This window comes from Felis catus, chromosome C2 (genome assembly GCF_018350175.1).
Source record: "Felis catus isolate Fca126 chromosome C2, F.catus_Fca126_mat1.0, whole genome shotgun sequence".
Classification (NCBI taxonomy): Eukaryota; Metazoa; Chordata; class Mammalia; order Carnivora; family Felidae; genus Felis; species Felis catus.
In genome coordinates this window covers 9,205,870-9,220,628 of record NC_058376.1, presented here as the reverse complement: position 1 = coordinate 9,220,628, position 14,759 = coordinate 9,205,870, and the positions used below count along the sequence as shown (strand labels likewise).

General features: G+C 42.8%; 1 protein-coding gene and 1 long non-coding RNA gene across 6 annotated transcripts in view; one reads left to right on the top strand and one right to left on the bottom strand.

Annotated features, from left to right (window-relative positions):
- DOP1B (DOP1 leucine zipper like protein B) overlaps positions 1–5,960 on the top strand; it is a 104,318-nt gene extending 98,358 nt beyond the window's left edge. For 3 of the 5 annotated variants that reach the window (XM_045036637.1, XM_023238758.2, XM_023238757.2), the window contains 4 exons: positions 2,415–2,470; positions 3,134–3,295; positions 4,805–4,934; positions 5,455–5,960. In XM_045036637.1, the coding sequence (XP_044892572.1) occupies positions 2,415–2,470; positions 3,134–3,295; positions 4,805–4,934; positions 5,455–5,706 (600 nt within the window). In that variant the 3' untranslated portion in view covers positions 5,707–5,960. Of the gene's footprint in view, positions 1–2,414; positions 2,471–3,133; positions 3,296–4,804; positions 4,935–5,454 lie in introns of those variants that run through there. The other 2 variants (XM_045036636.1, XR_002735788.2) reach the window with 2 other exon arrangements.
- Positions 5,961–10,805: 4,845 nt separating this feature from the next.
- LOC123379760 lies at positions 10,806–14,649 on the bottom strand. Its single transcript, XR_006584640.1, has 2 exons — positions 14,386–14,649; positions 10,806–11,359 (listed from the first exon to the last, which is right to left on the bottom strand). It is a non-coding gene; the product is annotated as an uncharacterized LOC123379760 (long non-coding RNA).
- Between the last annotated feature and the right edge of the window lie 110 nt (positions 14,650–14,759).

The window sequence follows — 14,759 nt, the reverse complement described above, 5'->3', positions numbered from 1 at the left end:
CACACACTCTCCGTCTCTCTCTAAAATAAAAAACATAAAACCTCTGAGTTATTCTCTGCCTTCACCTGCAGTCAGAAAAGTTTCTAGGTAAGCTCTGTTAGATCGAGAGCCTCTAGGGAGAAAAGATTCAGATCCTGTTTAGAGAAGTGGATAACCAAATATATGAGTTGGAAATGCTATCTCATGTGAAGTCAAAATCAAATTAGAGGGAAGAGGTCAGGTTATCATGTCTCAGAGCTACTGGCAAGCTATACTTTATGGTGACATGAATTACCTAATCTGAAGATTAATCCTTTAAATTCTAAATTATAGAGTTTACACCCATCCCTGAAAACATTACCATCACATCCATCACATACCATGACCTACCATTCCATGAATCCATGTAACTGAAGCTTCCTAGTGAGAAATTATCTGTCCTAAATCCTTCAAATTTCAGTTGAAGAACTTACTAGCCAGATGTTCACGTTCACTGATACTAGATTTCCATAATAGGCCCCCTGTACTTATGTTGTGGGTTTCTTTGAAGCCATGCCTTATATAGAAATATTTAAAGTGGAAAGCTGAATGCTGTTAAGAGGGCTATTAACAACATTAATCTCGGAAAGCACTAGAAGTTTGTGGATAGGCTTTTAAGAGCAGCATTTCCGAAATACTCCACGCATTTAATTCTTTATCCTTACCCACATTTAGTTATCAATTACTCATGAGGATATGTCATAAGATTCTGAATAGATATTTAGGAATGTTTTCAAAATTCCCTTTTCAAGACTAATATACTATTTCATCTGTATCTAATTTCATCTGAAAATTTTCAAGTTGACAGCACATGGCTCTTGGCCAAATAGAGAATATGTTATCTTCTGTAATTATATTTGACCTTTTTTTAACTGTCAGCTTGTTCACACTCATTTGTATTGTTTGATACTATCTGCTTTTTAAACTTTTATTCTAGGTTTACTGAGACATAATTGGCATACAGTATAATATAACCTTAGGTGTACAAAGTGATCTGACTAACATTGTGAGATGAGGACCACTGTGAGTTCAGCTAACATCCATCATCTCCTATAGACAGAAAAAGCAAATCGAGAAAGAAAAAATGTGATAAGAACTTGTGATAAGGACTCTTAAGATTTACCTTAACTACTTCATATATGCCCTCCAGCAGTGTTAACTATTGTCATGTTGTATGTGACATCCCTAATACTTCTTTATCTTGTAATGGAAGTTCGTACTTTTTGACCGCCTTCATCCAATTTCCCCTCCCCCACATCTCCTGTCTGTGGTAACCACAAATCTGATTTCTTTTTCTGTGAATTTGGCTTCGTTTTGATTTTTTAGGATTCCACGTGTAAACTAGATTATACAATATTTGTCTGACTGACTTCACTTATCATAATACTGCCAAGGTCTTCCACGTTGCTCCAAATAGCCGGATTTCCTTCCCTTTTTATAGCCGAATTGTATTTTACTGTATGTACATATACAACATTTTCTCTATCCATTCATCCATCAGTAGACATTCAGGACGTTTCCTTGTCTTGGCTGTTGTAAATAGTGCTGCAGTGGACGTGGGCGGACATGTATCTCTTGAACCTAGCATTTGCATTCCTTCTGGTATATTCCCAGAAGTGGAATTGCTGGATCATATAGTAGTTCTAGTTTTAATTATTTGGAGAACCTCCATACTGCGTTCCAGAGTGGCTGTCCCAATGTACATGCCCACCAACGGTGCCCGAGGGTTCCATTTGCCCCACAGCCTCACCACCGCTTGTTGTCTCTTGTCTTTCTGTCGCTTGCCTTCTAACAGGTGTAAGGTGATTCCTCACTGGGGTTTTACTTTGCATTTCCCTGATGGTTAGTGATGTTGAGCATCTTTGCATCTGTACCTGTTGGCCATGGTATCCCCTTTGGGAAAATACCTATTCAGGTCCTTGGCCCATTTTTAAATTCAGTTACTGGCTTTTTTGTTATTGAGTTGTATGAGTTTTTATTTTTTTTTAATTTTTTTTTCAACGTTTATTTATTTTTGGGACAGAGAGAGACAGAGCATGAACGGGGGAGGGGCAGAGAGAGAGGGAGACACAGAATCGGAAATAGGCTCCAGGCTCTGAGCCATCAGCCCAGAGCCCGACGCGGGGCTCGAACTCACGGACCGCGAGATCGTGACCTGGCTGAAGTAGGACGCTTAACCGACTGCGCCACCCAGGCGCCCCAAGTTTTTTTAAATACATCTTGGATATTAACCCTTTATCAGATACTTGGTTAGCAAGTATTTTTTCCTATTCTTCAGGTTCTTTTTGCCGAGTCTCTTGCTTTATTTGCTCTTTTTTGTGGACATATAAATCTTAAACATTAAGCTAGGTTTAACCCCTCTCCAATAGTAAATTGAATTATGTTTTCTTTTTAAGATTCAGACATTCATACAGCTTGAAGAAGATCTGAAAGAGGATGACGAATTATTGAGGTAAGCTGTATGAGTTCTATGCACACATGTGAGCGGACATCACTTTGTGATGTAGGATTATGTAACACTCAATATTATCATTTAAAAAAGTTTTTCACGTTTATTTATGTTGCGAGAGAGAGAGAGAGAATGAGCAGGGGAGGGGCAGAGAGAGAGGGAGACACAGAATCTGAAGCAGGCTCCGGGCTGCGAGCTGTCAGCACAGAGCCCATCGTGGGGCTTGAACCCACAAACCATGAGATCATGACCTGAGCCGGAGTCAGCACTCAACTGAGCCACCCAGGCACCCCCAAACACTCAATATTATTTTCTTGAAATACTTGTGAAGAGACCAGCCATTTGACCATTCTTTTTTTTTTTTTTTTTTTAATGTTTTATTAACAGAGACAGGGCGTAAGCAGGAGAGGGACAAAGAGAGAGGGAGACACAGAATCCAAAGCAGGCTCCAGGCTCTGAGCTGTCAGCACAGAGCCCGATATGAAGCTTGAACTCACGAACTGTGAGATCATGACCTGAGTTGAGCCAGAGTCAGACGTTTAACCACCTGAGCCAACCCTCAACTGTTCTTAAACGGAAAAACCCTTCTTAGGGACATTGCATAGGTAAATGGACTTCAGCATACATGAATGAATTTATAACAAGAGTTTCTTTGCAAATTTTTAGAAACAGCAACAAAATCAACAGAACAAAAGTTTCAGTTGCTGATGGCAACGGGCCCTCCCTGGGGGAGATAGCCCAGAGTGAGCTCATCTTATATTTGTCAGCTTGCAAATTCTTGGACACAGCACTTTCTTTTCCGCCTGACAAGATGCCGTTGTTTCAAATGTAAGTCAGATAAGCCCGTGTGCCCTCCTTGAATTGGTGACTTTCCTCGTGAGCACTTTCACTTGTTCTGTGCAGGGTGGGAGAAGCCGCCGTAGGGGTTTCTGGTGGCCCACGAGCCTCCTCAGAATACCAGATGTCAGAGTGCTTACAACAGCTGTGGTTTTCTGGATTTGCCTCACAGTAGTGTTGATGGCTGGGTTTCTGTGGTGTATACGCGTTTAGGTAGTTTTGCTACCGAATGCTCGTGAAACGAGAGTCAGGGACTGGTGGTCCTCACTGCATTTGCGTAGATTTCTTCGTCTGTTTGTTTTTAATAAGTGGAACAGGCTGTCTCCACTTCACTTTGCCCCTATTGGCTTACATTTCCTTAGGCTTAACACAGCTGCTCATACATTTAATTTCATGCCTGGCCCCAGATGCCACTTCTCTCTGTCCTGCCCCCTCTAAAGAAAGAGTTATCGCGTAGAAATGTTTGTGGTTAAAATGTGGGTTCTTTTTAACAGCATATTACAAAGTGAAAGAAGCCAATCTGAAATGGCTTGAAATAGTATGATTCCAACTCTGTGATACTCTGGAAAAGGCAAAACTATGGAGACAGTCAAAAAAGATTGTCAGGGCTTGCAAGACAGGGAGTCAGAGCACAGAGGATTTTTAGAACACTGAAACTACTTTATTTGGTACCTTGATGACAGATACATGTCATTATACATTTATTCAAAGCCATAGAATGCACACCACCAAGAGTGCACCCTGAAGTGAACTCTGGCCTTGGATGATAACACAAATTCATGTCATTTCACTGATTATAACAAACGTACCGCTCTGGTGGGGTATTGATAGCGGGGAAGGCATTGCGTGGAGAGGAGGCTGGGGGCACATGGGAAGCCTCTGTATGTACTTCCTGCTCCACTGTGTTGCAAACCTAAAACTGCTCCAAAAAGGAAAGTTTTTTCAAAAGTGGGTTCTGATGTATATGATTGCATAGCTGCGTTACTCATAAAAGGTGGAGGAAATCTAAAGTCCACGAATGTACGAGAGGGTAAATAACGTTGGTATATCCTTACAATGAAACATTCAGCAAAAAAAAAAAAAAAAATGAAATACTGACGTGTCCTCCAACATGGATGGACCTTGACCATGTTATGTTAAGCGAAAGAAGCCAGTCACAAAGAACCACATATTGCATGATTCTGTTTCTATGAAATGCCAAATATGTTTTCAAATAAGAAAATATGTAGAGGCAGAAAATAGATTGAGGGGATGTAAGGGGGTGAGGGGCAATAGCTAGAGGGAGCGGGTATTCTTTTTGGGGTGATGAAAAAAATATCCTAAAATTGATTATGGTGGTGGATAAACAATTCTGTGAATAAACGAAAAGCTAATTCAATTATGTACTTCAGATGGGCGTACTATATGGTATGTGAATTATTTCTCCATAAACCTGTTGAAAAATCTTTTTCGAAGTGAGCTCTGAGCCAGCACGCCTGACCTCGGATTGTTTTCATCCAGTTACAGGTGGGCATTTGTCCCAGAAGTGGACACAGAGTACCCTGCCTTCCTGTCAGACCTAGAGGAGAATCACCAAGAATGCAAACCCCACACTGTTAGGATTCTAGAACTTCTGAAGTTAAAATACGGGGTAAACGTCTTCCTTTTTACAGTCAGTGTTTGTGGCGGAGGGGAGAGAGGCTAGGCAGTGAGGGCCGCGAGAGAAGCCCGTCATGTGCCACTTGATCTTAATGACCGGATAGTTTTCAGAAGTTCTTTGGTCTGAGTGTTAAAACTCGGAGGTGGTCCAAATCCCATCTTTATTTCCTCATTGGCACGTCACTTTCTCTGCCCACATGCTGAGGTGCGCCTCCTGGAGAACCACAATCGCGTGGAAGAGGTTTCGCACAGAGTCGGTTTATTAGGCGGAGGAAGGCCCTACAGGAAGAATAGGGGTCTCGGGGAGAGGGGAGGGGCTGGGGTGAAATCCCGGCGGGAAACGTCGGTTGAAGACCTCGCGTTTGAATTTTTTGGGAAACTGCCACCAGTGCTGACGATGAGTGGTCCCCAGAGAACCCATCACTTAGATTTGCTGCCCATATGTCCTTGGCCCGCACCTCTAACCCTTAACAAAGCCTTATCATCTTTATGCGGTGTTTTTGTTTTTGCAGGAAATTGGCAGCTCTGATGAGATCAGCGCAAAGAACGAATTCCCTCTGCTGCGCCAACATTCTGTTTCCAGCATTAGGCAATTGATGCCATTCTTCCAGACTCTAAATCGTGCTTTTAAAACCCAGAGTAAGCTGTCTGCCGACACCCAAGGACCTCCAGTCTTAGAGTTCCCGGTCACAGATAGCCCGAGGGTCTTGCAACAGCTAGAAGAATGTGTTGAGTATGATTTTTTGGAACATCTGGAATGTTAGCCCCATAAGACAGGATTTGTTTAATCCATTTACCGATACGTCAGTGACAACCAGGATACGTGCGTTCTAAACGAGAAAGGAGCCAAGGATAGTGCTTTTCAAACAAGCCAGTTTCGATTTTGAAGGTAGATTTCAGACAATTTTCTGTTGGGCAACAAAACACACCTCCCTAAATGCCTTGTAATATATTTGGATCTGATTGTATGTTTCGTCTTCAATTTATGTAAAGAAAATAAAGTTAATGTATCATCTAATGCAAGCACAAAATTCATAATATGAAGCATGAAGGCAATGAAGAGTTGTTTTCTTTGTTGTTGCAGCTATATGGGCTGTCTCGGTATATTTCTCTAAAAGTTTACACTTGTTGGGTATTACTCTTAACCCCTCACACATATGTCCTTTAAAATGTTTATTTTGGTACCACATTTTAAAGCCAAAATACATTGTTTTCTGAAAATAATAATTGCCCATTACCATTGACGATTCAGCAGTGGTGAGGGCTTGAAGATATCTCAACGTATTTAACTCTTGCTCATTAAAATCACATATTAAGGGGCACCCGGCTGGGGCGCTTGGGTGGCTCAGTCAGAAGAGCCACCGACTTCAGCTCAGATCGTGATCGTGAGGTCCGTGAGTTCGAGCCTGGCATCGGGCTGTATGCTGACAGCACAGAGCCCGGAGCCTGCTTCAGATTCTGTCCCTCTCTCTCTTTCTCTCTCTGCCCCTATCCCTGCTCGCATGCGCACGCTCGCTCACTTGCTGTTTCTCGCTCTCAAAAAATAAACATTTTTTAAAAGGGGGGGATGCCTGGCTGTCTCAATCAGAAGAATGTGTGACTCTTGATCTTGGGGTTGTGAGTTTGAGCCCCGTGTTGGTTGTAAAGTTTATAAATAAATAAACTTTAAAATAAGTCACGCATTAAAATCACAGTGCATCCAGCTTTGCAAGAAATACATAGTTTTCAGAACTCTGACAGCTGTAACCTTAGTTATGTACCATGATGTGCCTTGCCAGCACTTTCCATTTAACATAAATCAGTCCATGTAGTCATGGAGCCTTTAATGCCTGAAGCTTCTGTCAGAGAAACGGACTCTCGACTCTTCCCTTTTCCTTTGTCCTTTCTGGGATCTCTTTACCACTTTGTAGACCTCACTGTTCATTAAAATAATCCCTTCCTAAGCACAGACTCCTCTCTCCTGGCAGGGGTCACCCCACTCCTGCAGAGCCTCTCTGGCTTAAGCCAGCTACCCTATTTAGAATCCTGGCTTGGCTGCGGGAGCCTGAACTCTCTGCCAGGGAGCATGGTTTGCCTTCCAGACTTGCCTACCTCATGTCCCCTTTTCAGCCTCCAGAGCATCGCATGAAGTCGGGTTCCAGGCCAGATGATGCACACTGGCCTAATGCGTGCTGTCCTGTCCATCCTTTCTGCACGCCAGGGATCGATTTGGAATTAACCAGCATCGTCGGTTAAGTTTCCCGTAACATCCTACTAGTTCCTAGCGTGTGTGCAGTGTAGAAGCAATTTGTGTCAAGAGCCCCAGTACGGGATTTGGGGAGGACAGAACCACCCGATTACCTACATAAGGGCTCAAAATAAGAATTCAAGCTCACCACCAGAAATAGGGGTATTCATACAAATATGTGTTAAGAATTACATGAAAATGATGGGTTTGTGTGTGTAAGGGGTATCTCTAAGAACATTTGCAAGCTTGGTGACTAAAGCTTTAAATACCGAAGCGTAGAGCTATAATTTCTATGTAAGTTCTGTGAGTTTGCTGTAATTCAGACTGTGAAGCGATAACCATATGCCGATCAATGGTTAACCTCAAGGGCATGCATATGTTCATACCTCAGAATTTACAAAACTAGTAACTTACATCATCGGGAGCTATTATGCCATCTGTGCTTAGATTTACGAATTTTGTTGATTGTTTCTCTCTAGTATCTAAAACAGCTTAATGGTCTCTGAACGTGTGTGTGTAAGTGAATCCTTATTTATTAAATGGAAATCTTAAAAGGAATTCCATAGTACATCATGGAACACTAAGGAAGTCTTATCAACGTGATGCACGTTTAAATCTTTAGTTCGTGAATACCGTAGTAGTTGGGGTTATAAGCTGTGAGGTCGGCTTGCCTGGGTGTGGTGTTCAGCTTCCCCACATACTAACGTGAGCAAAACTTGTGCCTCGGTTTTCTCATCTATAAAATGGGACTATCGAATGCAACTGCATCTTAGGGTTCTAGCAGCTAACCATTTCTGTGATCTGTGAACAGTTTTGCACCCCTCAGTGAAAAAGAAGCCTGTGCCCACCCCAATATCGGTAAGATGAGCAAAAGCAAGGTTAGCGGTTCCGTATTTTCTTCTTACTTTGGAACTGAGGCCCTTCACCACACTGTGGAGCCAACTGCTCTGCCTCCATTCCTCCCGGTGGAAATGCTCCGCGTCCAGCCCTCAGCCACTGCACTGAGGGCAGGGAGTGTGCTGGGAGAGGTGGGACTTGCCAGGAGTGGCCGTAGCCAAGGAGAACAGGCTGGTGCTCTAACAGAGCGGGTTTGAACACACACAGCTGCGGGCAGTGTCGGTGGGAGGGTGGCCCATGCTTGCGGATGAACCGATCCCTGTAACTAGAGTGCTTTCCAGGGGCCAGGCACGGTGCCAGGCGCCTCCCGGGCATCACATTCTCTCTTCCCACCCCCTTGGGAAGTAGAGGCTTACCCCATTCTACAAGGCCAGCAGAGCTAGGAAACGGAACCTAGATCTGTCTCCCTCTTAGAGCCCTTTTCTCCACCCCAGTGCTGAGAAAATTAGACAGGAAATCCCCATGGTGGCTACTGCTGTTCCGTAATGTGTGGAAGACAAGTTTCTGAAACTACCCCGCCCATGTATGACTTCCTGCAAAACCAGCTCGTGCTAGGGCCACAGCACAGAGAAAGTAGCGCCTAGCTTTGAAAGTGTGGCGAGATCTGTTTTTAGAGGAGAACACGCCTTGTTTTCCAGTATTTGTACATTATGCGCGGTTAAATTAGGAGAAATGGCTAGGTTTGCCAAAGTAGTTAAGGAAGGTTGAACTTAAAAGTTTTGAACTACCCAGACAGGTTCTGTGTCATTGGAATAAAATGCTTTGGTGTTAAGACAATGCCTGCTAGCGGGTATTACTTGCAGTTCAGTGAGACACATAAACCAACGAACGTGCAAAGTCAACACCTTCAAAGAGAATACGATTAGGAGCAGAATGCGGATGAGCCAAGGGCACACTGAGGAGTCTCCACGTTCTACCTGAAGGAGCAACTGGGCTCGTGAGGGTCAAGTTAGTACCCTGTGTGTGTGATCATGTGTATGTGTTTTGTTACGTCATGCAGTAATCATTCCACACCATTGCATCCTCTCCAACCGGACTTGGTGCTGTCTCTGAAGTTCAGAGTGAAGAGGACCCCTGCAAGCATTTTTCAGGCTGGATAGGGGTATCCTGAGGTTAGAAATCTGTCAGTTACGGTTAGAATCCAGCAGAGGAACTATGCTTAGCAAGGGTCCTCCCACCTGCATGTGCACGAGGACCACCTGGAGAGCTTGCAAACTTGCAGGATGCCTAGCCTCCTCCCCAGAGAGTCTGAGTCAGTAGAAAGGGTGACATTCAGGAATGTGCATGTGTAACAAGTTATTTTTGTCACCAGTGCTTCCTGGATCATTCTTGGAGACACGCTAGTTTTCAGAGCAATTTATTCATAAGTATGACGTGGAAACCAGGAGGAAGCCAGCAAGGCTGAACTTGTTTGGTTACTTTTCATCCTATATAGGTAGCTCCTTCCAAGCGGTTCTCCATCGAAATCAAGTAAGTCCAGCTTTAAACCAATGGGAAAGGAAATACGTTTTAAAATACTATGGGTCTAGGGGCGCCTGGGTGGCTCAAGTCGGTTAAGCATCCGACTTCGGCTCAGGTCATGATCTCACGGTCTGTGAGTCCCAGCCCCACGTCGGGCTCTGTGCTGACAGCTCGGAGCCTGGAGCCTGCTTCGGACTCTGTGTCTCCCTCTCTCTGCCCCTTGCCCACTCACACGCTGCCTCTCTCTCTCTCTCAAAAGTAAATAAACACCAAAAAATTTTTTTAAATACTGTGGGTCTAGGAGAGGAGTAAAGTAGTTCCTCAACGAGTTAAAAATAGAATTACCATATGATCCATCAATTTCACTAAAAAGAACTAAAACCAGGGGCGCCTGGGTGGCTCAGTTGGTTAAGCGTCTGACTTCAGCTCAGGTCATGATCTCACGGGTCTGTAAGTTCAAGCCCGGCGTCGGGCCCTGTCCTGACAGCTCAGAGCCTGCTTCAGATTCTGTGTCTCCCTCTCCCTCTGCCCCTCCCCTGCTCATGCTCTGTTTCTCTCACTCTCAAAAATGAATAAATATTTAAAAAAAAATTTTTAAAAAGAACTGAAAACAGGGTCTCAGATATTTTTTTTATTTATTTATTTTACTGTTTATTTTTGACAGAGCAAGCAAGCACGAGTGGTTCATGTGTGAACCCATAAACCATGAGTCATGACCCGAGCTGAAGTTGGACGCTCATCCGACTGAGCCGCCCAGGTGCCCCTGGGGTCTCAGATATTTGTACACCTACGTTTATGGCAGCATTATCCAAAATAGCCAACAGGTGGAAATGACCCAAATGTCCATTGACAGGTGAATGGCTAAACAAAATGTGGTCTATCCACACAACACAATATTATTCAGTCTTAAAAAGGAAGGGAATTCTCACACATGCTACAGCATGGATGAACCTTGAGGACATTAGGGTACGTAAACCTAGTCGCAGAAGGACAAATGGATAACTCCACTTGCATGAGGGACCTGAAGTAGCCAAATTCATAGACACAAAGTAGAAGGGTGGATACCGGGGGGCTGGGAGAGGGGGTTGGGGAGTTCGTGTCTAATGGGTACAGTGTTTCAGTTTGGAAAGATGAGAAAGTTCTGGAGATGTGTGATGGTGATGGTGACACCACAATGTGTGCGTAATTAATGTCACTGTATTGTACACTGAAAAAGGGTGAAAATGGCAAATTTCATGTTCTGTGTATGTTACCCCAATAAAAATTCTAACACAAAACCAAAATTACTGTGAGTTTAAAAGGGGGGCACGGAAGAGGGTGTAAGCCAGGGTTCCCCTTATGCGATGAACAGTGTCTGTCTCCTCCTGGGTTTCCCCCACAAAGTCAACCAGAAGCAGAGGGGAGGTGGGAATTTAATCCTTGGGACCTGGAGGCCTCTCGTCTGTCTCTTCTGTCTCCCCTAACCACTCGGCATTTTAATCTCTTGCATATCTTTTCTATGTTGTTCCAGCTGCGCGATACTCTTTTCCTTCACCTGACACGTCCCACTCAAATTGTTTATGTAACAAACATATGGGAGCCAGTCTTTGAGATCCGAATTCCTCAGTCTTGCTTCTTTCTGCAGCTCGTCAGACACAGTGAGGCACTTTGTCACAGGACAGCCCTAGTAGAGCACCTACTAATGTCATAGCCCATGGCTGGCTGCGAGGCAGGCGCCCGTGGAAGAGAGAGACCCTGTATCTTCTTCAGTTCCTTCGGGGTCTGGCATATGTAGGCTGTCCACAGTAACTAAATGAAGAACATAAAGGTTGATGTTTCTGATAAAGGTGGTGCTGGAGGAGGAAGAAAGAGTAGGAAACCCCAGTTTGAATAAAGTAATTTGTAGGACTAGACAGCGGGGGGCTCAGGGAACAGTGGGTTTTGGGCCCCAAACTTAGACCCTCTCTAGTAACCACTCCCCGGAGGCACCTGCTGTCTCACTGAGCACCCAGTGTTGGCGCACGAGGGCACTCTTCTTGGCTTGCTGTCCCCACTCTTCCCTGCTGGTCCTTGAACTACCTGATTTCACAGTCAGCCCAACCCACCTGAAAAACATGTGAAGACTGCCTTTTCTATCCTCCATGAGCGTGTCCTCAATTCTTATTGGACCCTTTGACAACAAAACACTGCTGTACTGTGTGGGGGGTGAACACTTGGCCCTGGGCACCACCGTGCTGGTTGGAGAGCTCTTTGTGTTATAGTAAAGCTACTATCTTAACTCATAAGCACTTGATTGTATATTCTTCCAGGTTTCCCTTGCAACTGTTTTCCGTTTGTTTCTGAATCTAAGCCAGGTTAAGCATCTAATTGTTAAGGAATCTAAATTTCTTCGGGAAACAGACGAGTTGTCTAATATGATTGGGAGAGGTGGAGCTTGTGGTTAATCAAAGAGCATGATTGGCCTAAAGGCAATCAGACTCAATAAAAAGTTAATACATATACACTAAGGGACGCCTTGCTAGCTCGGTCAGTAGAGCATGTGACGCTTGATCTTGGGGTTGTAGGTTCGAGCCCCACTTTGGGGGTAGGAATTACTTAATACAATCGTTAGGGGCACCTGGGTGGCTCGGTCAGTTAAGCATCCAAGTCTTGGTTTCAACCGGGTCATGATCTCACAGTTTGTGAGTTCCAGCCCCACATTGGGCTCTGTGCTGATAGCACGAAGTTTGCTTGGGATTCTGTCTCTCCCTCTCTCTGTCCCTCCCCCACTCATGCTCATTCTCTTGCGCTTGCTGCTTCTCAAAATACATAAATAAACTTTAAAAAATGAAAATAAAATCTTTATACACACATATGCATATATATACATCAATATAGTTTTTTTTGACATCAACATCTCTAAATGGCTAGTTATGAGACAGATGAAATCCCACTTACAATAACAACAACAATAAAATATCCAGGAAAAAAAAAAGCTTCATAAGAACTCCTTGAAGAAAATATTTCTGAAGGAGTAAAGGACACTTGGAGTGAAAGGAAAGGCTCACTAGGTCTTAAAGAGGAAGATTCAACATCATCAAGTTGTAAATTCTAAATTAATCTATGAATTTAAGGCAATCCCCCAGAAACAACACTTGGTTTTTGTTTTGTTTTGTTTTAACAAGATAAACTCATCCTAAATTTTATTTGGAAAAATAGGCAAAAGTAGCCAGAAATTTTCTGAAAACAAGGAGTAAAGAAGAGAACTACACTGAGTAGGTCTTGAAACATACTATAAAGCTAAAATAATTGGTACCAGTGCAGGAATGGACAGCAGATCAACAGAATAAAATAGAAAGTCCATCAATGGACACAAATGCATAGAAAAATGTAGTATTCGAACCAATAGGGGGAAAGACAGGTGGCTTATTTGATAAATGCTATTGGGATAGCTGGGTAGCCAACAGAAAAAAATAAGAAATTGGATTTATACCTCCCATCTTTCACCAAAATAAATTCCAAAGAGATCAAAGATTGAAACCATGAAGAAACCATAAAAATACTAGAAGAAATCAAGAGAAGTCATTTATATAAGCCAATAATGATCATCTTTAGATGAATACAAATCCCAGAAGCCATAAGAGAAAGTTCAATAATTTTGGCTATATGAATTTTCTTTTAAAAATTCTGCATAAAAAAATCATAAGCACGGGGCGCCTGGATGGCGCAGTCGGTTAAGCATCTGACTTCAGCCAGGTCACGATCTCGCGGTCGGTGAGTTCGAGCCCCGCGTCGGGCTCTGGGCTGATGGCTCAGAGCCTGGAGCCTGTTTCCAATTCTGTGTCTCCCTCTCTCTCTGCCCCTCGCCCATTCATGCTCTGTCTCTCTCTGTCCCAAAAATAAATAAACGTTGAAAAAAAAATCATAAGCAAAGTAAAAGACAAATGGCAAACTGAGAAACATATTTGAAAAGACTCCTTTTATGAAGGGCTAATTTTTCCAATACTCAAAGAACACCTATTGAAAGATAAAGTATAGAAAGATGGGCAAAAGAAATGAACGGGGGGTTCTACACACACGAAAAAACAATTGGCTTTAACACTTGTCAAATGATGTCCAAACTTACAATATAAGGAAAAACTTAAAATTGCTCTGAAATATTATTCACTGACCGCTTCAGCAGATATTAGTATTAGGGGAAAACAGGATCCCTTCTACAAATAAGGAATATAAATTAGTGCAAGCTCTTTGGAGGAAATTTGTCAATTTCTATCAAAACTATGAGTGGGTGTATCTTCTGAGCCAACAATCCTACTTTTGGGAATTTTTCTGATATACATGTATAACTTACATAAAAATTATTCACCGTAGTCTTATTGATAATAACAAAACTTTGGAGACAACCTTTGCCCACCAGCACAAGGAAGGATTGGCTAAAGAAATTACAATACATCAATAAAATGGAATGTTATTGAGGAATCCAGCTGGCTCAGTCAGTAGAATATGTAACTCTTGATCTTAGGGTCAATGAGTTCGATCCCCATGTGGGGCATAGAGATTACTTAAAAAAAAATGTTAGGAAGTTGCAAAATAACATGAGGAAGTTCTTTAGGCTGTTTTGGAAGGATCTACAAAATATACTGTTCAGTGTAAAAGTCAAGGTGCATATCTGTATAGGTTTGTGAAAGCAACCAGGTTTCACATTGTATTTATTAAATCAGGGAGAGATTTTATTTGACAAATATTCTAACTCCTGTATGGACTTTAAACATTTCTCTTTCCTAGACCTAGTCCATTTTCCTTTGACTTAGTCCTACAAAAATACTGTAGGCTGGGTGGCTTAAACAACAAACATTCATTTCTCACGGTTCTGGAGGCTAAGAGTTCAAGGTCAAGGTACCTTTCTGGTTGTTCCTGCCTTGTCTTCACATTGCACAAGAGTTGAGGGAGCTCTGGTGGGTCTATTTTATTATAAGGGCACTAATATTCATGAGGGCTCCACCTTTGTGACATAATCACCTCTCAAAGTCTCCACCAAATACATTCATTGGGGGCTAGGATTTCAATGTATGAATTTGTGGGGGAGACAAACATTCAGTCTACAGCGCACCCCAAATAAGATAGTTTTCTATCATTAAAAAAATCACATCAAACTCAGCTTTTTTTTTTTTTAATTTTTTTTTTCAACGTTTATTTATTTTTGGGACACAGAGAGACAGAGCATGAATGGGGGAGGGGCAGAGAGAGAGGGAGACACAGAATCGGAAGCAGGCT